This window comes from Eleutherodactylus coqui, chromosome 2 (assembly GCF_035609145.1).
Source record: "Eleutherodactylus coqui strain aEleCoq1 chromosome 2, aEleCoq1.hap1, whole genome shotgun sequence".
In the NCBI taxonomy this organism is placed as follows: Eukaryota; Metazoa; Chordata; class Amphibia; order Anura; family Eleutherodactylidae; genus Eleutherodactylus; species Eleutherodactylus coqui.
The window spans coordinates 55,594,664-55,620,478 of NC_089838.1; the positions used below are offsets into that span (position 1 = coordinate 55,594,664).

The 25,815-nt window shown below is 47.9% G+C and overlaps 1 protein-coding gene across 1 annotated transcript in view; it reads left to right on the forward strand.

The window, feature by feature from the left end:
• Nucleotides 1-25,815, forward strand: part of JADE2 (jade family PHD finger 2) — a 1,098,400-nt gene that overhangs the window by 569,758 nt on the left and 502,827 nt on the right. Inside the window, 2 exon segments of the mRNA XM_066591009.1 lie at nucleotides 4,553-4,720; nucleotides 13,171-13,287. Coding sequence (XP_066447106.1) covers nucleotides 4,553-4,720; nucleotides 13,171-13,287 — 285 coding nt within the window.

Consider the following 25,815-nt stretch of genomic DNA (forward strand, 5'->3'; position numbering starts at 1 on the left):
ATTACAGGATTAGTAATGATGCAGCATGTTATGGCCTCATTGACATCAATGCGAGCCATGCTGGCAGTTACAATGGCAACAGTATATGAACACTCGTGGCGAGACACTGCACATGCACAGTGGTGGCAATAGCACGACATAGGATTCAGCATTTCCCGCTAGGCTGTGAACGCTGTGTCACTAGTGACCGGGTACACTGACCTGCAGGAAGCACAATGCTGCAAATATACGGTACATATCAGGAGAAAGAGAACCCGGCCAGCTGGAGGTGAAGTGACCAGGGGGACTGAAGGAGCCAGGAGAAGATTGGGGAGTAGAAGATGCAGTAAGAAGACTGACTGGGGAGGAATAGGTAAGTATTGATTTTTTTTTTCTATTGACAGAACCCCTTTAATTGATTTTATAAGCCAGTGCACACTATACAAATTGAATTTAATTTAACCATTAATAGTTTTTGGAAAACCTTTTTTTTCATCAGTTTCTAGATGCATTTTACATTCACATGGGCATATTTGCACTGTGTACCAGTGGTTTATTTTTACTTAAGTAATACGGAGAGCTGAAACCCCATTGTTTTGCATTGGGGTATTCAGAAATGTGTTTCTTACGCACTTTAAAAAAAAAAAAAAAAAAAAAGTATTTCCTATTTTAGTTCACATTATGGACCAAAATAGCCCATTTAAGTCACTGGGATTGTGTAAAGATGCAATGAATACTATATATTTACACATGAAATCAATGGGGCATTCTTGCGGGGGGGGTTTTGTGCCACTAAAAAATGTAATGAATATGCACACAATAAAAACTCTGCAATACTCAGTGTATATGCACAATATGTCCATAAAAGCTGCATATCTTACAGACTAAGGGTATTCAAATGAGCGTTTTCACAACCGGCATATATACGCGACCATCTGATGCATTAGATTCCAGTGCATCAATTCAGATGGACGATTTTCCAGTGCGCGAAAATGGCCGACCAGAAATGATAGTGCATACGGCGCACATTCCGATGGCCCGTTTTTACGACGGCTGGAAAAGATAGTTCTGGAACTATCTTCCAGAAGGAATGACACGGCCGGTCCCACGGACTCTCATGGAAGCTGACGGAAAAGTGAGGTGGGAGGGAGTTTAGCTGCGGCTCTGCTGTACTCCCTCCCCCTCTCCGCCCCATACTGGCTGGCTGCAATGGGAGGGGGCGTGATGGGGCGGGAGCTAGTGTGCTAAACTCCGACTCCATCCTGTCTCCTCCCATTGCAGGCAGCCCGCAAGGGAAATGCAAATTTCTGTGCAGCTATAGAAGATTTCTGCCGACCCAGGGAATACAATGTAAACTCTTGTTAGTCCCCGTGGGGATGAGGGGACTCCCCAGGGGTTCCCTTAATCCCTGCAGAGACTAACAGGAATTTACAACAGGATGTTTAAAATGTGCTTCTGGGCAGTACGTTTTAAATGTCCTGCTGTGTAGCAGCAGTGTATTCCCTTGGTCGGCAGAAATATTTTTTTCCTGCACAGGAGTTTCCATTTTTTCACGCACCTATAATGCACTAAAACGGCTTTAATGAAAAGTGTGAAGCACTAATGTTGCTGGTCAGCCAAGGTTGGCACCCCTCAGTTTTAGTAAATTATGTTTTAATTGGCATTGTGACATCATTTGTCTTAGGGTGCATTCACACGAACGTGTATCGGTTTTCACGCCGAGCCGATATACGTTGTCCTCGTGTGCAGGGGGGGAGGATGGAAGAGCCAGGGCCAGGAACTGAGGCTCCAGCCCCCTCTCTGCCTCCTCTCCGCCCCTCTGCAGTATTTGCAATGGGGAGAGGTGGGACGGGGGCGGGGCAAATTCCCGGACTTTAGCCCCGCCCCTGTCCCACCTCCTCTCATTGCAAATAGTGCAGAGGGGCGGAGAGGAGGCAGAGAGGGGGCGGGAGCCTCAGTTCCTGCTTCTGGCTCTTCCATCCTCCCCCCCCCCCTGCACCCGAGGACGACGTATATCGGCTCAGCGGGAAAACCGAGCCGATATACGTTCGTGTGAACGCACCCTAAGCGTAGGCGTATTTACGTTCGCACGAGCGCAGTGTATAATCGCCGGAAAGAACGTTTTTCGCCGATCACGACCAGAGCTAGAAAGCGTATTTTCGTTTGTTCCTAATTTGCAAACTATCTTTTCGGCGATCGAATATGCGTTGGCGCGTATTTCGGTCGCATATGTTCCGTTTTTTTTTCGGGTTGCCGTTTTTACGCGCCGTAAAATCGCCCGTGCGAACGAATACATTGGAAACCAATGCCTCAGATGGTCACGTTTATACGATTGGGCGCAAAAACGCGCCGTTTATGCGCTCGTGTGAACGCACCCTTAGTGTGTAAGCAGTGCAATGGCCCAATTAGCAGGGGTTTATTGTACTACAATGGAAAGATTAGCTACTGGAAATCAGCTCATAGGACTTCATGACAATGGATTATTAGAATGTCTACCGGATTAAAGAGAAAATCTTTGTTTAATTCTAGCCTTGAAAATGTTTTTGTTATATAAACGTACTACTGAGGACTTTCACATTAACCCCTTACTGACAAAGCTTTTTTCTTTGTTTTCCTATTTTTGTTTTTTCCTCCATCCTTTTAAAAAATCTACTATCCATCGACGTAGCTGTATGAGGGCCTGTTTTCTTTTTTTTGAGGGATGAGTTGCATTTCATTGGTACTATTTAATGTACCACATAATATACTGCAAAACTTTTAAAAAATTCTAAGTGGAGTAAAAAAATTTTCGACATAGTTGTGAAGGGCTCATTTTTTGTGGGACGTCCTGTAGTTTGCATTGGTACCATTTTAAAAGACATACAACTATTTAATCGCTTTTTATTGCATTTCTTTTTTGGAGACAGGTTGGACAAAAAAGTGCATTTCTGGCCTTCTTTATTTTTTTAATCGGACAACGAGGTAATTCACCATGCGGGGTAAATAATGCATTACTTTGATACATCCGACTTTTACGAATGCAACAATACTAAATATGTATTTTTGTTTTATTATGTAGATTATTTTATTAGAAATATAGCAAAGGTTTTGTTTTATTTAACTTTTTATTCCTTTTTTTAGTAATAATTAAAATTTATTGTTCTTATTTTTACTTTTTTTTAGTCCCCACAGGGAACAGCAACTTGCGATGATTTGATTGCTTCTGCAGTATGATGTAATGCCATAGCATTACATCATACTGCGATCGGGTAGGCAGTCTATCAAGCCACCCCGAGGGAATGGCTTGATAGGCTTTCTGCCATGATAGCCCTGGTGACTTTTAGAAGCCCCCCCCCCCCTTGCCATGACACCCGCACGGCTCCCTGCGATCTCATGAATTGACAGCGGTATTTAAAGGGTTAAGGGCCCCGTTCTGCGCAGCTGATCAGAGCTTTTGCCAGCAGGTGTCAGCTGTAAGAAACAGCCTGCACCTGTGTTGTATGAAGAGAGATCACAGCGTGATCTCTCTTCATACATAGACTGCTGATACAGGCCATCAAATGGCGTATAGGCGGTCACTAATGGGTTAAACAATCATCTACAATGAATAGCCACTTTACTACAGACATTAGCCCTTTCAGGATTGGAGCTTTCCTGTATGAAAATTAGAATTGTGCAGCTGAAAATCAAGTAAGCAAATTTTCTGTGGATCAGTTTGTGTGAATCCACATTAGAATGGGAGAATCAAATGACTTTGAAAAAGGCATGGTCATTGGTAATACACTAGCCTGGGCTGGTATTTTATACATTGCCGACCTTGTGGAATCTTCTCATGCAACAGTGTTGAGTATAATTGAATAATATTGTGTGACTGAGGAAGAATATCTAGTGAAAAGGGGATCCCGTGGACATTAAAGGGGTCAGAAGAGTATGTCAAGAATTGTTCTGATGAACAGACAGTGCACAGTCAAGCAAATTGCAGCTGAATACCATGCTGGTACTCCAAGCAGTATGTCCAAAGGCACAATGGAAGAGCTATCACAGCACATATTCAAGTGCTATTACTGTCTGTGATATAGAAAGGCAAGACCCCAGTAAGTGGTAAAGCACAAAAAATAATTGGATCACTGAGCAGTGGAAAAACATTGTCTGGTCAGATATAACTCAAAATAGCAGACTCAGAATAGGGCGTAAGCAGCATGAATCTTTTATCCCTTCACGTCAGCTGTTCGGAAGATGTCAGTACCTCTGTTTATTTTGTGACAACTGCTGGAAGCTATCCTGTTCGTCTAGTCCAATTTTCCTGCAGAACGATTTATTCACCCAGTGTAATCTCTGCCATGAAATTTGCTGCAGTTCTGAGGGACAAAGTCCAACCCACTACTAGTTGGGTGTTTCTAATAAAGTAGCCATACGGTGTAGATTTACATGACACAAAAAACGTCAAAATTGAGGCAAAGCAATAACTGCAATTAATTTCTTATAGCTGCAACTGATTTATTATTTCAAAATTCTATTTTCTGTGTGTGCGACATACAGTAAAGTTGAGGTGTTAAACACCGAAGTTTAGTTAACATAGTGTTTTCTTCTTCAGGCTTGCTATGGAATCCTTAAAGTTCCAATAGGAAACTGGCTTTGTCGATCCTGTGCACTTGGTGTTCAAGCAAAATGTTTACTTTGCCCAAAGAGAGGAGGAGCTTTAAAGCCGACAAGAAGTGGGACAAAATGGGTCCATGTTAGTTGTGCCTTATGGATACCTGAAGTAAGTGCTTGTCAAGACCTGAACCTGGAAGCTCCCATGCCTCAGGCGGTGTTTCTCCTGACTGAGCTACACAGCTTGTTGGATAGTTTCCCTGCAACTTTGTTCCTTGTTCTTTGTCCTAGTTCCTGCTCTTGTTTCCATGATTGGCTCCACCCTGTCCCTTGATTGAACACCTTATATAAACCTGATTCTATCCCTCCCTCCTTGTGCGTTTATTGAGCCCTCAGCCTTTAAACCAGATCCTAACTCTACCTGCTCCCTCTAAAGATTACTCTCAGTGTATCAACCACTGGCTTGTGTCACGACTACGTCTCTCCTTAAATCCTCTGTACGGCATTGCCATCTGCATGTATCAACCCCCGGCTTCCCTGACCACATTGCCCGCCCTTGCTGGCTACATTCTGAGACTCCAATCTAGTGCTAGAATGCGACAGTACTTTAGGCAGTAAAGATGAAGCAGAGATACCCTTGACTGTGATTGACTTTCTGTAACAAATTAACTTAAGCCATTCAAAACCTATTGTTCTCTTATCTTAACACAACATAAATAGAGATGAGCGAGCACCAAAATGCTCGGGTGCTCGTTACTCAGGACGAAATTATCGCGATGCTCGAGGGTTCGTTTCGAGTAATGAACCCCATTGAAGTCAATGGGCGACCCGAGCATTTTTGTATTTCGCCGATGCTCGCTAAGGTTTTCATGTGTGAAAATCTGGGCAATTCAAGAAAGTGATGGGAACGACACAGCAACGGATAGGGCAGGCGAGGGGCTACATGTTGGGCTGCATCTCAAGTTCCCAGGTCCCACTATTAAGCCACAATACCGGCAAGAGTGCCCCCCCCCCCCTCCCAACAACTTTTACTTCTGAAAAGCCCTAATTAGCAATGGATACCTTAGCTAAGCACCACACTACCTCCAACAAAGCACAATCACTGCCTGCATGACACTCCGCTGCCACTTCTCCTGGGTTACATGCTGCCCAACCCCCCCGCACGACCCAGTGTCCACAGCGCACACAAAAGTGTCCCTGCGCAGCCTTCAGCTGCCCTCATGCCACACCACCCTCATGTCTATTTATAAGTGCGTCTGCCATGACGAGGAACCGCAGGCACACACTGCAGAGGGTTGGCACGGCTAGGCAGCGACCCTCTTTAAAAGGGGCGGGGCGATAGCCCACAATGCTGTACAGAAGCAATAAGAAATATAATCCTGTGCCACCGCCATCAGGAGCTGCACACGTGGGCATAGCAATGGGGAACCTATGTGCCACACACTATTCATTCTGTCAAGGTGTTTGCATGCCCCAGTCAGACCGCGGTTTTTAATTCATAGACACAGGCAGGTACAACTTCCTATTGTGAAGTCCCTGTGGACCGACAGCATGGGTGGGTGCCAGGAAGCCACCGGCGGTACATAAAAATATCCCATTGCATTGCCCAACACAGCTGAGGTAGTAATGTCGTGCTTAATACAGGTGGTCTTCGGCCCACACTGCATGCCCCAGTCAGACTGGGGTTCTTTAGAAGTGGAAACAGATGCATTTATAATTCCCTGTGGACCCACAGCATGGGTGGCTCCATGGAACCCACCGGCGGTACATAAAAATATCCCATTGCATTGCCCAACACAGCTGAGGTAGTAATGTCGTGCTTAATGCAGGTGGGTTTCAGCCCACACTGCATGCCCTAGTCTGACTGGGGTTCTTTAGAAGTGGAAACAGATGCATTTATAGTTCCCTGTGGACCCACAGCATGGGTGGGTGCCAGGAAGCCACCGGCGGTACATAAAAATATCCCATTGCATTGCCCAACACAGCTGAGGTAGTAATGTCGTGCTTAATGCAGGTGGGTTTCGGCCCACACTGCATGCCCCAGTCTGACTGGTAATATATACCTTAACAGTAACCTCGTTGGTGGTAATGTGGTGGTGACTGCGGACCTGGTAGCGCGGTTTTATGTAGTTGGTTTTCGGAATGTGGCCAGGATTAAGTGGGCCGTGGCGGGGGGATGGTGGTGGTGCTCTCTTGTTGTGTCGTTAAAGGTGAAATTCTTGGACTGCCACCAGACGGACCAATGCAAAGGTATTTGCCAAGAATGTTTTCATTGTTGGAGGAGGAGGGGGATGTTTTGGAGGCACTATGTGTCCTCTACACGTGTCCGTGGTTATATGCACCTTAACAGTAACAGCGTTGGTGGGAAATGGGCTCGCCGCCATCATGTCTTTGTGAAGCCTCTGTTTCCACACCCCAGTGACATACCATTAGCAGCGGTATAGGCAGCGCCCAGAATTATTAACATTTCAGCGGTAGCATTAGGGACAGGCCCCACTAACATATCACTAGCAGCAGTATAGGGGGAGCGCAGTCTTAGTTCCATTTCAGTAATAGTAGCACTCAAGACAGGCCCCAGTAACATTCCCATTGCAGCAGTTTAGGGAGATAACAGTCTCTTTCACATTTCAGTAGCTGCAGTATAGACATTTATGTAGCTAAAGTGTAGGCCAACCCCACACACCTTTCTGTACCATGAGTGCAGGCGAAGAACATAGAAATTACTATGATTACACTGTAGGTGAGGGCCCAAAAAAATTGGTGTACCAACAGTACTAATGTACCTCAGAATAAATTGGCCATGCCCAACCAAGATGGCAGGTGAAACCCATTAATCGCTTTGGTTAATGTGGCTTAAGTGGTAACTAGGCCTGGAGGCAGCCCAGTTGAACGAAAAATTGGTTCAAGTTAAAGTTTCAACGCTTTTAAGAGCATTGAAACGTATAAAAATTGTTTACAACAATTATATGAGTGAGCCTTGTGGCCCTAAGAAAAATTGCCCGTTCGGCGTGATTACGTGAGGTTTCAGGAGGAGGAGCAGGAGGAGGAGGAGGAATATTATACACAGATTGATGAAGCAGAAATGTCCCCGTTTTGGATGGTGAGAGAGAACGATGCTTCCATCCGCGGGTGCAGCCTACGTATTGCTTAGGTATCGCTGCTGTCCGCTGGTGGAGAAGAGAAGTCTGGGGAAATCCAGGCTTTGTTCATCTTGATGAGTGTAAGCCTGTCGGCACTGTCGGTTGACAGGTGGGTACGCTTATCCGTGATGATTCCCCCAGCCAGACTAAACACACTCTCTGACAAGACGCTAGCCGCAGGCACCTCCAGGGCATACAGCGCGAGTTCAGGCCACGTGTCCAGCTTCAACACCCAGTAGTTGTAGGTGGCAGAGGCGTCACGGAGGACGGTGCTGCAATCGGCTACGTACTCCCTCACCATCCTTTTACAGTGCTCCCGCCAACTCAGCCTTGACTGGGGACCGGTGACACAGTCTTGCTGGGGAGCCATAAAGCTGGCAAAGGCCTTGGAGAATGTTCCCCTGCCTGCGCTGTACATGCTGCCTGATCTCTGCGCCTCCCCTGCTACCTGGCCCTCGGAACTGCGCCTTCTGCCACTAGCGCTGTCGGATGGGAAGTTTACCATCAGTTTGTCCACCAGCGCCCTGTGGTATAGCATCATTCTCGAACCCCTTTCCTCTTCGGGAATGAGAGTGCAAAGGCTCTCCATATACCATGGATCGAGCAGTGTGTACACCCAGTAATCCGTAGTGGCCAGAATGCGTGTAACGCGAGGGTCACGAGAAAGGCATCCTAACATGAAGTCAGCCATGTGTGCCAGGGTACCTGTACGCAACACATGGCTGTCTTCACTAGGAAGATCACTTTCAGGATCCTCCTCCTCCTCCTCCTCAGGCCATACACGCTGAAAGGATGACAGGCAAGCAGCATGGGTACCGTCAGCAGTGGGCCAAGCTGTCTCTTCCCCCTCCTCCTCATCCTCCTCATGCTCCTCCTCCTCTTCCTGAACGCGCTGAGATATAGACAGGAGGGTGCTCTGACTATCCAGCGACATACTGTCTTCCCCCGCCTCCGTTTCTGATTCCAAAGCGTCTGCCTTTATGCTTTGCAGGGAACTTCTCAAGAGGCATAGCAGAGGAATGGTGACGCTAATGATTGCAGCATCCCTGCTCACCATCTGGGTAGACTCCTCAAATTTTCCAAGGATCTGGCAGATGGCTGCCAACCAGGCCCACTCTTCTGTAAATAATTGAGGAGGCTGACTCCCACTGCGCCGCGCAAGTTGGAGTTGGTATTCCACTATAGCTCTACGCTGCTCATAGAGTCTGGCCAACATGTGGAGCGTAGAGTTCCACTGTGTGGGCACGTCGCACAGCAGTCGGTGCACTGGCAGATTAAACCGATGTTGCAGGGTCCGCAGGGTGGCAGCGTGCGTGTGTGATTTGCGGAAATGTGCGCGGAGCTGGCGCACCTTTCCGAGCAGGTATGACAAGTGGGGGTAGCTTTTCAGAAAGCGCTGAACCACCAAATTAAACACATGGGCCAGGCATGGCACGTGCGTGAGGCTGCCGAGCTGCAGAGCCGCCACCACCTTACGGCCGTTGTCACACATGACCATGCCCGGTTGGAGGCTCAGCGGCGCAAGCCAGCGGTCGGTCTGCTCTGTCAGACCCTGCAGCAGTTCGTGGGCTGTGTGCCTCTTATCTCCTAAGCTAAGTAGTTTCAGCACGGCCTGCTGATGCTTGCCCACCGCTGTGCTGCCACGCCGCGTGACACCGACTGCTGGCGACGTGCTGCTGCTGACACATCTTGATTTTGAGACAGAGGTTGCGTAGGAGGAGGAGGAGGGTGGTTTAGTGGAGGAAGCATACACCCCTGCAGATACCACCACCGAGCTGGGGCACGCAATTCGGGGGGTGGGTGAGACGTGAGCGGTCCCAGGCTCTGACTCTGTCCCAACCTCCACTAAATTCAGCCAATGTGCCGTCAGGGAGATATAGTGGCCCTGCCCGCCTGTGCTTGTCCACGTGTCTGTTGTTAAGTGGACCTTGGCAGTAACCGCGTTGGTGAGGGCGCGTACAATGTTGCGGGAGACGTGGTCATGCAGGCCTGGGATGGCACATCGGGAAAAGTAGTGGCGACTGGGAACCGAGTAGCGCGGGGCCGCCGCCGCCATCATGCTTTTGAAAGCCTCCGTTTCCACAAGCCTATACGGCAGGATCTCTAGGCTGATCAATTTTGCAATGTGCACGTTTAACGCTTGAGCGTGCGGGTGCGTGGCGTCGTACTTGCGCTTGCACTCAAACTGTGGCGCTACGCTGAGAGACATTGCTGGATGGGGCCGAGGACAGCGGAGATGAGGGTGTGGGTGCAGGCCAGGAGACGGTAGTGCCTGTGTCCTCAGAGGGGGGTTGGATCTCAGTGGCAGGTTAGGGCACAGGGGGAGAGGCAGTGGTGCAAACCGGAGGCGGTGAACGGGCATCGTCCCACCTTGTGGAGTGCTTGGCCATCATATGCCTGCGCATGCTGTTGGTGGTGCCTCCCCAGCTGATCTTGGCGCGACAAAGGTTGCACACCACTGTTCGTCGGTCATCAGGCGTCTCTGTGAAAAACTGCGACACCGTAGAGCACCTTGACCTCTGCAGGGTGGCATGGCGCGAGGGGGCGCTTTGGGAAACAGTTGGTGGATTATTCGGTCTGGCCCTGCCTCTACCCCTGGCCACGGCACTGGCTCGGCCTGTGCCAACACCCTGACTTGGGCCTCCGCGTCCTCGCCCGCATCCACGTCCTATAGGCCTACCCCTACCCCTCAGCATGGTGTATTACCAGTGATTTGATTTCCCAGGCAGGAAATAAATTGGCGCAAGCCTGCTGTTAAACGTAGCTGGCTGCGTATGATTTTTGTTTACGTTCTGCACCCACCACACACGTACCCAGAACGCTGAGGACTGTCAGAGGCAGGCCAAATAGAATGTTTCCCTTTTTTTGGTAAAGAAAAGGCCCACTGCGTATATTCAATCAATAATATATGTCTTCTGGCCCTGCAAATGTGTCACAGAACTGCAGGGTTGCAGAGTTATTAACTACAGCAGAGCGGTGATTTTTCCCAGGCAGGAAAGAAATTGGCGCAAGCCTGCTGTTAAACGTAGCTGGCTGCGTATGATTTTTGTTTACGTTCTGCACCCACCACACACGTACCCAGAACGCTGAGGACTGTCAGAGGCAGGCCAAATAGAATGTTTCCCTTTTTTTGGTAAAGAAAAGGCCCACTGACTATATTCAATCAATAATATATGTCTTCTGGCCCTGCCTACACAATTCTGTCCCTGTAGTATTACTGCAGGGCGCAATGCTCTGCATAGCCGATTTAAAAAAAACAAAAAAAAACAGCAGCCTGCACAGTTCTGCACACGGTTAAATGTGGCCCTAAGAAGGACCGTTGGGGTTCTTGAAGCCTACACTCACTCCTAACACTCTCCCTGCCTAACCACCACTTCTGTCCCTGTAGTATTACTGCAGAGCGCAATGCTCTGCACAGCCGATTTTGAAAAAAAAAAGGGCAACACTGCTAACAGCAGCCTCCACACGGATAGATGTGGCCCTAAGAAGGACCGTTGGGGTTCTTGAAGCCTACACTCACTACTAACACTCTCCCTACAGCAGCTCCGGCACCAGCAGCACTGTCCCTCAGCTAACTCACAAGGCATCTGAGGCGAGCCGCGGGAGGGGCCGACTTTTATACTCGGGTGACATCTGATCTCCCCAGCCACTCACAGCAGGGGGGTGGTATAGGGCTTGAACGTCACAGGGGGAAGTTGTAATGCCTTCCCTGTCTTTCAATTGGCCAGAAAAGCGCGCTAACGTCTCAGAGAGGAAACTGAAAGTAACCCGAGCATCGCGTGGTACTCGTTAAGAGTAACGAGCATCCCGAACACGCTAATATTCGCCCGAGCATTAAGCTCGGATGAGTACGTTCGCTCATCTCTAAACATAAACCATTGTAAAGTAGTTAAAAAGAAAAACAAACTGCAGCATAGAAGTCTATCATAATGCATTAAGTCATGTTAAACTTTGCAGCATCTGTATACTTGGAATGCATATAATCCTACGGCCAGGCTCACACGACCGTATGCTTGTATATTAACCATACAGTTTTTGTACATGTAATATGCAGTAGCAAAATCCTATATACTTTAATAATGCAGCTCACACTCGTCATGCAAAAAAAACAAAACGCAGCATATCCTATCTAGGCCCGTATTACGCGCATATATGCACACTAGAGATGAGCGAGCATACTCGCTAAGGCAAACTACTCGAGCGAGTAGTGCCTTATGTGAGTACCTGCCCGCTCGTCTCTAAAGATTCGGGTGCCGGCGGGGAAGAGCGGGGAGGAACGGGGGGGAGATCTCTCTCTCACTCTCTCCCCCCCCCGCTCCTCCCTGCTCACTCCCGCAACTCACCGCTCTCCCCCGCCGGCACACGAATCTTTAGAGACGAGCGGGCAGGTACTCGCATAAGGCAATACTCTCTAGTTTGCCGTAGCGAGTATGCTCGCTCATCTCTAATACACACTAAAATAGTGCATGGGTATTTTTGTGCTTTTGTCTTTCTGTATCCCCCTGTTTTTGTAAGCGCTGGAGAATATGTTGACGCTATATAATTAAAGATTATTTTTGTTATTATTATGCTTGCTTCCTGCTCGCATGTGTAGCTAATAGAGATGAGCGAGCATACTCGCTAAGGACAATTATTCGAGCGAGTATTGTCCTTAGCGAGTACCTGCCCACTCGGAAGAAAAGATTCGGGTGCCGGCATGGGTGACCGGTGAGTTGCGGGAGTGAGCAGGGGAGAGAGAGACCTCCCCTCCGTTCCCCCTGCTCTCCCCCGCCGGCACCCAAATCTTTTCTTCTGAGCGGGCAGGTACTCGCTAAGGACAATGCTCGCTCGAGTAATTGTCCTTAGCAAGTATGCTCGCTCATCTCTAGTAGCTAACTATGGCCGTGAGAGCCCAGCCTAATTTAGATTTTTCCTAGATGTTTATTTTTATGTTTACTAACTTTCCCAAAATGTATTTACTTAGGCCCCCTGTTCACAGGTGATGCGGAATATTGCTAGCGATATTCCGCTGCCGAGGAGCAGGGGAGAGAACTGACAGGCTCGCCGCACAGAATCGCGGCAAATCACAGCATGTTGCGATTTGAACCCCGCGAGCAGAGAATCGCTATGATTCTCCGCTTGTGGACAGGGGGCTGCGCTTTCCATAGCAACACAGCCGGATTATTGCCGCGAGTAATGCAGTGCACTATCTTCCGTGGACAGGAGCCCTTTTGCTTCAAGCACAGACCTGTTACTAGCTATAAACACATCATAGACTGTTGATGGTCATCTGTTTAAAGTACCATTTTATATTATAAATACTTATAATCCTTGTGGCGCATACTGTACCACTGTGACAATGTCTACTTTCCCACTTTCTTATATATTCTGTTCTTTTATGTTCATGTTCTTACAATATTGTTATTTTTGCCTATTAATATTTCATTGCAATTGATAGACTTGGAATGGAGATAACCTTTGGCCCCTCTTCTACTTGCAGGTCAGCATTGGTTGTCCAGAAAAGATGGAACCTATTACTAAGATTTCACATATCCCACCAAGTCGGTGGGCTTTGTCTTGCAGCCTATGTAAAGAATGCACCGGTACTTGCATCCAGGTATGTCATGTAAGGCAATGTCTGTCTTGCTTTTACAAATGAGCATTAACCAACAGGACACATGCTCATTTGTAAAATGCAGGCAAAGTAGATTGATTTAGCACTTGTAAGGTCGATAAACATTGGGGATCGCCCTGTACCACTTGTATTTTGTACATCACAATGAGAAGATTAATGTTACATACCAAATTGTTTTTCTATGCTTTGTGTTATTATTAATGGCCAAGCTGCAGTTTAACAAATACAGTTATTAGAAAGACCCTAAAAATCTACATATCTGATTCATAGAAAGTCTTTTGTATACAGGAAATTATACAGGTAAGTAAATAAATAATAAGCAATTATTTGTGACAACAAAAGGTTAAAGGGGTTGTCTCGCGGCAGCAAGTGGGGTTAAGCACTTCTGTATGGCCATATTATTGCACTTTGTAATATACATCGTGCATTAAATATGAGCCATACAGAAGTTATTCACTTACCTGCTCCGTTGCTAGCGTCCCCGTCGCCATGGATCCGTCTAATTCTGATGTCTTCTGGCGTTTTTAGACGCGCTTGCGCAGTCCGGTCTTCTGCCTGGTGAATGGGGCCGCTCGTGCCGGAGAGCTGCTCACCGCGTCGTCATCGTAGCTCCGCCCCGTCACGTGTGCCGATTCCAGCCAATCAGGAGGCTGGAATCGGCAATGGAACGCAAGGAAGGAGAATAAAATCCACGGTGCACCATGGGAGAAGACCCGCGGTGCACCGTGGGAGAAGACCAAGCGGCGCCATCTTTAAAAGAAGAATAGAAGAAGCTGCAGAACGCTGATGCAGGTAAGTGCAATGTGCTTTTTAAAAACTAACCTATGTTTTTTTTTTAATAGGGCAGAATGCGGGGGTAAGTGAAAAAACCCCTTTAAGTCGGGCTGTAAGTAAGGGCTTGTTTACACGATAGGACCTACCTTGGTCTATAGAAACTGTAGGACAAGTGTCAGAAAAGCTAAAGCTAATAATGAGTTAAGTCCCAGAAGATTGGAAAAGGGCAAATGTTGTCCCTATCTTCAAAAAATGGAAGAAGGTGGATCCAGGAAACTACAGGCCTGTGAGACCCACTTCCATACAGGGAAATATCTTTGAACAAATTATTAAACAGCATGTATGCAAGTACTTGGATGAAAATGGAGTAATCACCAGAGCCAGCATGGGTTTATAACAAACAAGTCATGCCAGACTAATCTAATTTCCTTTTATGACAGAATCACCGACTGGGTTGATCAAGAAAATGCAGTGGATAAAATATATCTTGACTTTAGTAAAGCATTTGACAAAGTATCTCATAGGATACTTATTGAAAAAATGACCAAAAATTGAATTGACAAGCCAACTGTTGATTCCCAACTGGCTGAGTGATCGTACTCAAAGAGTGGTCATAAATGGCTGCACTTCCAAGTGGAAGAATGTATCAAGTGGGGTACCACAAGGCTGTGTCCTAGGCCCAGTAGTGTTCAACATTTTTTTTAATGATCTGGAAGAGGGAATTGATTGGAAACTGATCAAATTTGCTGACGACACAAAGCTAGGAGGGATAGCTAATACTAGGGAAGAGAGAGGGAGTATTCAAAAAGATGTAGAAAAGCTTCAACAGTGGATGGCGACTAACAGAATGGTATTTAATAGAGATGAGCGAACGTACTCGTCCGAGCTTGATACTCGTTCGAGTATTAGCGTGTTTGAGATGCTCGTTACTAGAGGCGAGTACCACGCGATGTTCGAGTTACTTTCACTTTCATCTCTGAGACGTTAGCGCACTTTTCTGGCCAATAGAAAGACAGGGAAGGCATTACAACTTCCCCCTGCGACGTTCAAGCCCTATACCACCCCCCTGCAGTGAGTGGCTGGCGAGATCAGGTGTCACCCGAATATATAAATCGGCCCCTCCCGCGGCTCGCCACAGATGCATTCTGACAGAGATCAGGGAAAGTGCTGCTGGTGCCGGAGCTGCTGTAGGGAGAGCGTTAGGAGTTATTTTAGGCTTCAAGAACCCCAACAGTGCTTCTTAGGGCCACATCTGACCGTGTGCAGTACTGTTGAGGCTGCTTTTAGCAGTGTTGCACAATTTTTTTTTTTTTGTATATCGGCCGTGCAGAGCATTGCGTCCGCAGTCTGCAGTCATTGTACAGAGTATAGGGCCAGTACTGGTGAGGCAGGGAAAGAGATATTCAGGCTATATAGGCAGTGGGATTTTTCCAAAAAATTGATCGGCGTCATCCCGCCAGAGGGAAACAGTATACATAATATTATACGCTGCCTACAGTATCTATCTGCTGGGGGTAGTAGTCGTAATTAATACACAGCTAAGCGTTACAGCAGGCTTGCGCAAAATTGTTTCCTGGATCTGCTGTCTCTGTTACATGATCGCCGTCATCCCGCCAGAGGGAAACAGTATACATAATATTATACGCTGCCTACAGTATCTATCTGCTGGGGGTAGTAGTCGTAATTAATACGCAGCTAAGCGTTACAGCAGGCTTGCGCAAAATTGTTTCCTGGATCTGCTGTCTCTGTTACATGATCGCCGTCATCCCGCCAGAGGGAAACAGTATACATAATATTATACGCTGCCTACAGTATCTATCTGCTGGGGGTAGTAGTCCTAATTAATACGCAGCTAAGCGTTACAGCAGGCTTGCGTAAAATTGTTTCCTGGATCTGCTGTCTCTGTTACATGATCGCCGTCATCCCGCCATAGGGAAACAGTATACATAATATTATACGCTGCCTACAGTATCTATCTGCTGGGGGTAGTAGTCGTAATTAATACGCAGCTAAGCGTTACAGCAGGCTTGCGCAAAATTGTTTCCTGGATCTGCTGTCTCTGTTACATGATCGCCGTCATCCCGCCAGAGGGAAACAGTATACATAATATTATACGCCGCCTACAGTATCTATCTGCTGGGGGTAGTAGTCGTAATTAATACGCAGCTAAGCGTTACAGCAGGCTTGCGCAAAATTGTTTCCTGGATCTGCTGTCTCTGTTACATGATCGCCGTCATCCCGCCAGAGGGAAACAGTATACATAATATTATACGCTGCCTACAGTATCTATCTGCTGGGGGTAGTAGTCGTAATTAATACGCAGCTAAGCGTTACAGCAGGCTTGCGCAAAATTGTTTCCTGGATCTGCTGTCTCTGTTACATGATCGCCGTCATCCCGCCAGAGGGAAACAGTATACATAATATTATACGCTGCCTACAGTATCTATCTGCTGGGGGTAGTAGTCCTAATTAATACGCAGCTAAGCGTTACAGCAGGCTTGCGTAAAATTGTTTCCTGGATCTGCTGTCTCTGTTACATGATCGCCGTCATCCCGCCATAGGGAAACAGTATACATAATATTATACGCTGCCTACAGTATCTATCTGCTGGGGGTAGTAGTCGTAATTAATACGCAGCTAAGCGTTACAGCAGGCTTGCGCAAAATTGTTTCCTGGATCTGCTGTCTCTGTTACATGATCGCCGTCATCCCGCCAGAGGGAAACAGTATACATAATATTATACGCCGCCTACAGTATCTATCTGCTGGGGGTAGTAGTTGTAATTAATACGCAGCTAAGCGTTACAGCAGGCTTGCGCAAAATTGTTTCCTGGATCTGCTGTCTCTGTTACATGATCGCCGTCATCCCGCCAGAGGGAAACAGTATACATAATATTATACGCTGCCTACAGTATCTATCTGCTGGGGGTAGTAGTCCTAATTAATACGCAGCTAAGCGTTACAGCAGGCTTGCGCAAAATTGTTTCCTGGATCTGCTGTCTCTGTTACATGATCGCCGTCATCCCGCCAGAGGGAAACAGTATACATAATATTATACACTGCCTACAGTATCTATCTGCTGGGGGTAGTAGTCGTAATTAATACGCAGCTAAGCGTTACAGCAGGCTTGCGCAAAATTGTTTCCTGGATCTGCTGTCTCTGTTACATGATCGCCGTCATCCCGCCAGAGGGAAACAGTATACATAATATTATACGCTGCCTACAGTATCTGTCTGCTCTATCAGCTCAGCATTTTAAAAAAATAGAAGCAAACTACTTAAGGCCTACTACTGGCCTTTGGCCACTTGACTGCTTCTGCGCTGTGAATTCCACTAGCTCAGTCATACGCACCTACGTCTCACTACAGGCGTGCGCAAAATTGTTTCCTGGCTCTGCTGTGTGTTCCGTAAGGAAAGTCAGCCTCCAACCACAGGCCAATAAGCGGCACATTTAATTACAGCGTTCTGTTTCTGCACTACCGGTAATACAGCATGCTGAGGGGTAGGGGTAGGCCCAGAGGACGTGGACGCGGGCGAGGACGCGGAGGCCCAAGTCAGGGTGTGGGCACAGGCCGAGCTCCTGATCCAGGTGTATCGCAACCGACTGCTGCGGGATTAGGAGAAAGGCACGTTTCTGGCATTCCCACATTCATATCACAATTAATGGGTCCACGCGGTAGACCTTTATTAGAAAATGAGCAGTGTGAGCAGGTCCTGTCGTGGATGGCAGAAAGTGCATCCAGCAATCTATCGACCACCCAGAGTTCTGCGCCGTCCACTGCTGCAACTCTGAATCCTCTGGCTTCTGCTCCTCCTTCCTCCCAGCCTCCTCACTCCATTACAATGACACATTCTGAGGAGCAGGCAGACTCCCAGGAACTGTTCCCGGGCCCCTGCCCAGAATGGGTAGCAATGGTTCCTCTCCCACCGGAGGAGTTTGTCGTGACCGATGCCCAACCTTTGGAAAGTTCCCGGGGTCCGGGGGATGAGGCTGGGGACTTCCGGCAACTGTCTCAAGAGCTTTCAGTGGGTGAGGAGGACGATGACGATGAGACACAGTTGTCTATCACTCAGGTAGTAGTAATTGGAGTAAGTCCGAGGGAGGAGCGCACAGAGGATTCGGAGGAAGAGCAGCAGGACGATGAGGTGACTGACCCCACCTGGTTTGCTAAACCTACTGAGGACAGGTCTTCAGAGGGGGAGGCAAGTGCAGCAGCAGGGCAGGTTGGAAAGAGCCAGTGCGGTGGCCAGGGGTAGAGGCAGGGCCAGACGGAATAATCCACCAACTGTTTCCCAAAGCGCCCCCTCGCGCCATGCCACCCTGCAGAGGCCGAGGTGCTCAAAGGTCTGGCAGTTTTTCACTGAGAGTGCAGACGACCGACGAACAGTGGTGTGCAACCTTTGTCGCGCCAAGATCAGCCGGGGAGCCACCACCACCAGCCTCGCCACCACCAGCATGCGCAGACATATGATGGCCAAGCACCCCACAAGGTGGGACGAAGGCCGTTCAGCGCCTCCGGTTTGCACCGCTGCCTCTCCCCCTGTGCCCCAACCTGCCACTGAGATCCAACCCCCCTCTCAGGACACAGGCACTACCGTCTCCTGACCTGCACCCACACCCTCACCTCCGCTGTGCTCGGCCCCATCCACCAATGTCTCTCAGCGCACTGTCCAGCCGTTGCTAGCGCAAGTGTTGGAGCGCAAGCGCGAGTATGCCGCCACGCACCCGCACGCTCAAGCGTTAAACGTGCACATAGCCAAATTTATCAGCCTGGAGATGCTGCCGTATAGGGTTGTGGAAACGGAGGCTTTCAAAGGTATGATGGCGGCGGCGGCCCCGCGCTACTCAGTTCCCAGTCGCCACTACTTTTCCCGATGTGCCGTCCCAGCCCTGCATGACCACGTCTCCCGCAACATTGTACGCGCCCTCACCAACGCGGTTACTGCCAAGGTCCACTTAACAACGGACACGTGGACAAGCACAAGTGGGCAGGGCCACTATATCTCCCTGACGGCACATTGGGTGAATTTAGTGGAGGCTGGGACAAAGTCAGAGCCTAGGACCGCTCACGTCCTACCCACCCCCAGAATTGCGGGCCCCAGCTCGGTGGTGGTATCTGCGGCGGTGTATGCTTCCTCCACTAAACCACCCTCCTCCTCCTACGCAACCTCTGTCTCGCAATCAAGATGTGTCAGCAGCAGCACGTCGCCAGCAGTCGGTGTCGCGCGGCGTGGCAGCACAGCGGAGGGCAAGCGTCAGCAGGCCGTGCTGAAACTACTCAGCTTAGGAGAGAAGAGGCACACGGCCCACGAACTGCTGCAGGGTCTGACAGAGCAGACCGACCGCTGGCTTGCGCCGCTGAGCCTCCAACCGGGCATGGTCGTGTGTGACAACGGCCGTAACCTGGTGGCGGCTCTGCAGCTCGGCAGCCTCACGCATGTGCCATGCCTGGCCCACGTCTTTAATTTGGTGGTTCAGTGGTTTCTGAAAAGCTACCCACGCTTGTCAGACCTGCTCGGAAAGGTGTGCCGGCTCTGCGCACATTTCCGCAAGTCCCACACGGACGCTGCCACCCTGCGCACCCTGCAACATCGGTTTCATCTGCCAGTGCATCGACTGCTGTGCGACGCGCCCACACGGTGGAACTCTACACTCCACATGTTGGCCAGGCTCTATGAGCAGTGTAGAGCTATAGTGGAATACCAACTCCAACATGGGCGGCGCAGTGGGAGTCAGCCTCCTCAATTCTTTACAGAAGAGTGGGCCTGGTTGGCAGACATCTGCCAGGTCCTTGGAAACTTTGAGGAGTCTAACCAGATGGTGAGCGGCGATGCGGCAATCATTAGCGTCACCATTCCTCTGCTATGCCTCTTGAGAAGTTCCCTGCAAAGCATAAAGGCAGACGCTTTGCGTTCGGAAACAGAGGCGGGGGAAGACAGTATGTCGCTGGATAGTCAGAGCACCCTCCTGTCTATATCTCAGCACGTTGAGGAGGAGGAGGAGCATGAGGAGGATGAGGAGGAGGGGGAAGAGACAGCTTGGCCCAATGCTGAGGGTACCCATGCTGCTTGCCTGTCATCCTTTCAGCGTGTATGGACTGAGGAGGAGGAGGAGGATCCTGAAAGTGATCTTCCTAGTTCGGACAGCCATGTGTTGCATACAGGTACCCTGGCACACATGGCTGACTTCATGTTAGGATGCCTTTCTCGTGACCCTCGCGTTACACGCATTCTGGCCACTACGGATTACTGGGTGTACACACTGCTCGACCCACGGTATAAGGAGAACCTTTCCACTCTCATACCCGTAGAGGAAAGGGGTGCGAGAGTGATGCTATACCACAGGACCCTGGCGGACAAACTGATGGTAAAATTCCCATCCGACAGCGCTAGTGGCCGAAGGCGCAGTTCCGAGGGCCAGGTAGCAGGGGAGGCGCAGAGATCAGGCAGCATGTACAGCACAGGCAGGGGAACACTCTCTAAGGCCTTTGACAGCTTTCTGGCTCCCCAGCAAGACTGTGTCACCGGTCCCCAGTCAAGGCTGAGTTGGCGGGAGCACTGTAAAAGGATGGTGAGGGAGTACGTAGCCGATCGCACGACCGTCCTCCGTGACGCCTCTGCCCCCTACAACTACTGGGTGTCGAAGCTGGACACGTGGCCTGAACTCGCGCTGTATGCCCTGGAGGTGCTTGCTTGTCCTGCGGCTAGCGTCTTGTCAGAGAGGGTGTTTAGTGCGGCTGGGGGAATCATCACAGATAAGCGTACCCGCCTGTCAACCGACAGTGCCGACAGGCTTACACTCATCAAGATGAACAAAGCCTGGATTTCCCCAGACTTCTCTTCTCCACCAGCGGACAGCAGCGATACCTAAGCAATACGTAGGCTGCACCCGCGGATGGAAGCATTGTTCGCTATCACCATCAAAAACGTGGACCTTTTAGCTTCATCAATCTGTGTATAATATTCATCCTCCTCCTCCTGCTCCTCCTCCTGAAACCTGACGTAATCACGCCGAACGGGCAATTTTTCTTAGGCCCACAAGGCTCAGTCATATAATTTTTGTAAACAATTTTTATACGTTTCAATGCTCATTAAAGCGTTGAAACTTTCACCTGAACCAATTTTTATTTTAACTGGGCTGCCTCCAGGCCTAGTTACAAATTAAGCCACATTAACCAAAGCGATTAATGGGTTTCACCTGCCCTCTTGGTTGGGCATGGGCAATTTTTCTGACGTACATTAGTACTGTTGGTACACCAATTTTTTGGGGCCCTCGCCTACAGTGTAATCCAATTAATTTTTTGCCCACCTGCATTAACCCCTTGAGTGGCAGGTTTCCTATCACCCTGTCGTGCCCACCAGGGCAGGTTTTTTAAAATGGTCTAATCATTGAATTTCAACTAGTTTTGCAGTTGCGTCTCAAGAGCCATAACTTTTTCATTTTTCCATTGACATGGCCATATAAGGGCTTGTTTTTTGCGGGACAAGTTGTGATTTTTTAAACAGGGGGGAGGAAAAAAAGAAATGGGGAAAAAAGAAAAAAAGGGGTCATGTCATTAAGGGGTTAAATAATGTATTAACTTACTTCTCTGGGTCATTACGACGCATGGATACCACATGTGTGATTGTATTTTTGATTTTTTACAAAGTAAAGGGAGACAAGTGTTTTTTTAATTTTTTTAATAATTTTTTTACTTTTTTTATTTTTTTTTATTTTATTTTTATTTTTTTTTGTCCCTATAGGGGACTTCCACAGGGACCCATCAGGACCCCTGATCACATTCCGGGGGTCCGATGGTGACAGCCCTTTACATGCTGCAGTGACAACCCTTTACATGCTGCAGTCACATAGACTGCAGCATGTAAAGGGTTAACACAGCAGAGATCGGAGGTTTTCTCTGATCTCTGCTGTAAGAGCTAGTACCTATCTGTCCTCTGACAGCTAACAACCAGCTCTCCCTGCCACAGAGACCATCGGCTTGCTTCTGACAAGCCGATGGTCTCTATGGCAACCTGTAAACAAAGCAGGACATTGCCGACATGTCGGCAATATCTTCTGCTGGTTTTTCAAAGCCCTTGCACTGCTCTGTGTGGGTCTGTGCAGGCAGAGCACACTGTCACCGCTTGTGGCATTGTGCTCTGCAGCTCCCATAGTCATACATAGCCCGGAAATCTTCCGGGCAGTATCGCTATGAGCAGTGGAGCTCGGCCCCGGAAATTTTCCGGGCGTGCCACTCAAGGGGTTAAAGCTGACATTACATCAGCTGTGCTGGGCACTGCAATGGGATATATTTATGTACCGCTGGTGGGTTCCAGGGTGCCACCCATGCTGTGGGTCCACAGGGAGTTGTAACTGCATGTGTCTACTTCTAAAGAACCCCAGTCTGACTGGGGCATGCAGTGTGGGCCGAAGCCCACCTGCATTGAACATGACATTACCTCAGCTGTGATGGGCAATGCAATGGGATATATTTATGTACCACCGGTGGCTTCCAGGGAGCCACCCATGCTGTGGGTGCACACAGAATTCCCATTGCGGAGTTGTACCTGCCTGTGACTATTTATAAAAAACCCCAGTCTGACTGGGACATGCAGACACCTTGACAGAATGAATAGTGTGTGGCACATAGGTTCCCCATTGCTATGCCCACGTGTGCAGCTCCTGATGGCGGTGGCACAGGATTATATTTCTCATTGCTTCTGTACAGCATTGTGGGCTATCGCCCCGCCCCTTTTAAAGAGGGTCGCTGCCTAGCCGTGCCAACCCTCTGCAGTGTGTGCCTGCGGCTCCTCCTCATGGCAGACGCACTTATAAATAGACATGATGGTGGTGTGGCATGAGGGCAGCTGAAGGCTGCGCAGGGACACTTTGATGTGCACTGTGGACACTGCGTCATGCGGGGGGGGGGGGGGGGGGTTGGCAGCATGTAACCCAGGAGAAGTGGCAGCAGAGTGTCATGCAGGCTGTGATTGTTGCTTTGTTGGAGTAATGTGGTGCTTAGCTAAGGTATGCATTGCTAATGAGGGCTTTTCAGAAGTAAAAGTTGTTGGGTGGGGGGGCACTCTTGCCGCTATTGTGGCTTAATAGTGGGACCTGGGAACTTGAGATGCAGCCCAACATGTAGCCCCTCGCCTGCCCTATCCGTTGCTGTGTTGTTCCCATCACTTTCTTGAATTGCCCAGATTTTCACAAATGGAAACCTTAGCGAGCATCGGCGATATACAAAAATGCTCGAGTCGCCCATTGACTTCAATGGGGTTCATTACTCGAAACGAACCCTCAAGCATCGCGATAATTTCGTCCCGAGTAACAAGCACCCAAGCATTTTGGTGCTCGCTCATCTCTAGTATTTAACAAGGAGAAATGCAAAGTCCTGCATCTGGGCAAGAAAAATTAAAAAAGCACATACAGAATGTGAGAAATTGGACCAAGCAGCAGCACATGTGAAAAAGACTTGGGTATTCTAATATATCACACACTGAACATGAGTCATCAATGTGATGCACCAGCCAAAAAGGCAAATACAATTCATAGAATGGTAGAGTTGGAAGGGACCTCCAGGATCATCGGGTCCACCCCCCTGCTCAGTGCAGAATTTACTAAATCATCCCAGACAGATATTTGACCTGTTCCACTCATTGATCACCCTCACTGTCAGAAAGTTTTTTTCTAATATCTAATTTGTGTCTCCTCCCTTTTAGTTTTATCCCATTGCTTCTAGTCTTTCCTTGTGCAAATCAGAGTAGGGCTAATCCCTCTGCACTGTGACAACCATTCAGATATTTGTAGACCGCTATTAAATCTCCTCTAAGCCTTCTTTTTTGCAAGCTAAACATTCCCAGATCCTTTAGCCGTTCTTCATAGGACATGATTTGCAGACCGCTCACCATCTTGATAACTCTTCTCTGAACTTGCTCCAGTTTGTCTATGTCTTTTTTAAAGTGAGGTGCCCAGAACTGGACACAGAATTCCAGATGAGGTCTGACTAAGGAAGAGTAGAGGGGGATTATTACCTCACGTGATCTAGACTCTATGCTTCTCTTGATGCATCCCAGAATTGCATGATTTAGTAAATTCTGCACTGAGCAGTGGGATGGACCTGATGACCCTGGAGGTCCCTTCCAACTCTACCATTCTATGAATTGTGTTTGCCTTTTTGGCTGCTGCATCATGTTCAGTCTATGATCTATTAGTATATCCAAATCTTTTTCACATGTGCTGCTGCTTTGCTCAATTCTATATGTGCATCATTTTTCTTGCCCAGATGTAAGACTTTGCATTTCGCCTTCTTAAATACCATTCAGTTAGTCGCTGCCCACTGTGCAAGCCTTTCTAGATCTTTTTGAATCATCAGTTTCAAATCAATTCCCTCTTTCAGATCATTTATAAAAATATTGAACATCACTGGGCTAGGAGTGTTACAACTCAAAAACGAAGTATCTGTAATTGTATACATGCCGAAATGTATGTTATATTGCTTCGTGTTTTTGTTAATAAAACAAAGTTAAAAAAACACAGGCCCTAGGACAGAGCCTTGTGGTACCCCACTTGATACATTCTTCCACTTGGATGTACAGCCATTTATGACCACTCTGAGTATGATCACTCAGCCAGTTGTGAATCCACCTAACAGTTGCCTTGTCAATCCCATATTTGGTCATTTTTTTCAATAAGTATGGTTTGAGATACTTTGTCAAATGCTTTACTAGGGTAAGATAAACTATATCCATCGCATTTCCCTGATCAACCCAGTCGGTGATTCTGTCATAGAAGGAAATTAGATTTGCCCGGCATGATTTGTTTGTTACAAACCCATGCTGACTCTGGGTAATTACTCTCTTTTCACACAAGTACTTGCATACATGCTGTTTAATAACTTGTTCAAAGATCTTTCCCGGTAAAAAAGTAAGTCTCACAGGCCTATGGTTTCCTGGATCCACCTTCTTCCCTTTTTTGAAGATAGGGACAACATTTGCCCTTTTCCAATCTTCTGGGATTTCTCCTGTTCTCTAGGAATTTTCAAAGATTATGGCGAGTGCTTCAGCAATTACCTCTGCTGCTTCCTTTAGTATCTTAGGATGTAATTCATCTGGACCTTGAGACTTGAATTCATTTAAGTTAGCAAAGTGTTCCCTCGCCATTTCTCTGCTTATAGATAGCCTGCATTCTTTCATTCCCCTAATAGCACAGGAAAGATCAGTTGATGTTCCATCTACTTTCTGAAAGAAAACAGATATAAAATAGGAATTTAAAAGTTCGGCCTTCTTAACATCATTCTTAACCAATTTACCATTTTATCTTGTAGGTATCCAATAGCATCTTTAACTTTTCTTTTGCTTTTGACATACCCCCCAAATCTATTTTTATTGCTTTTTGGCCTCTGCTTCAAGCCTCAATTTATTATTAGCTTTAGCTTTTCTGACACTTGTCCTACAGTTTCTGCAGACCACATTATATTATTCTTTAGATATTCCCCTCTCTTTCCATTTGATAAACATATTTTTATTTGTTTTTAAAATGTGTGGAAGTTTTGTTTTCATCAATCCTATTTTTTTTAAATGCTTCCCACTCTTCCTTCTTTTAGGGATTGTTAACAATTGTGTTTTGAGAATCTCATTTCGCCATATCTCCCAACCTTTTTGGACATTTCTGTCCTTAAGAACATCTAGCCATTGGGTTCTTCCTACGCTCTTTCTGAGTTCATTGAAATCTGCCTTTCTGAAATCCAACCTTGAGG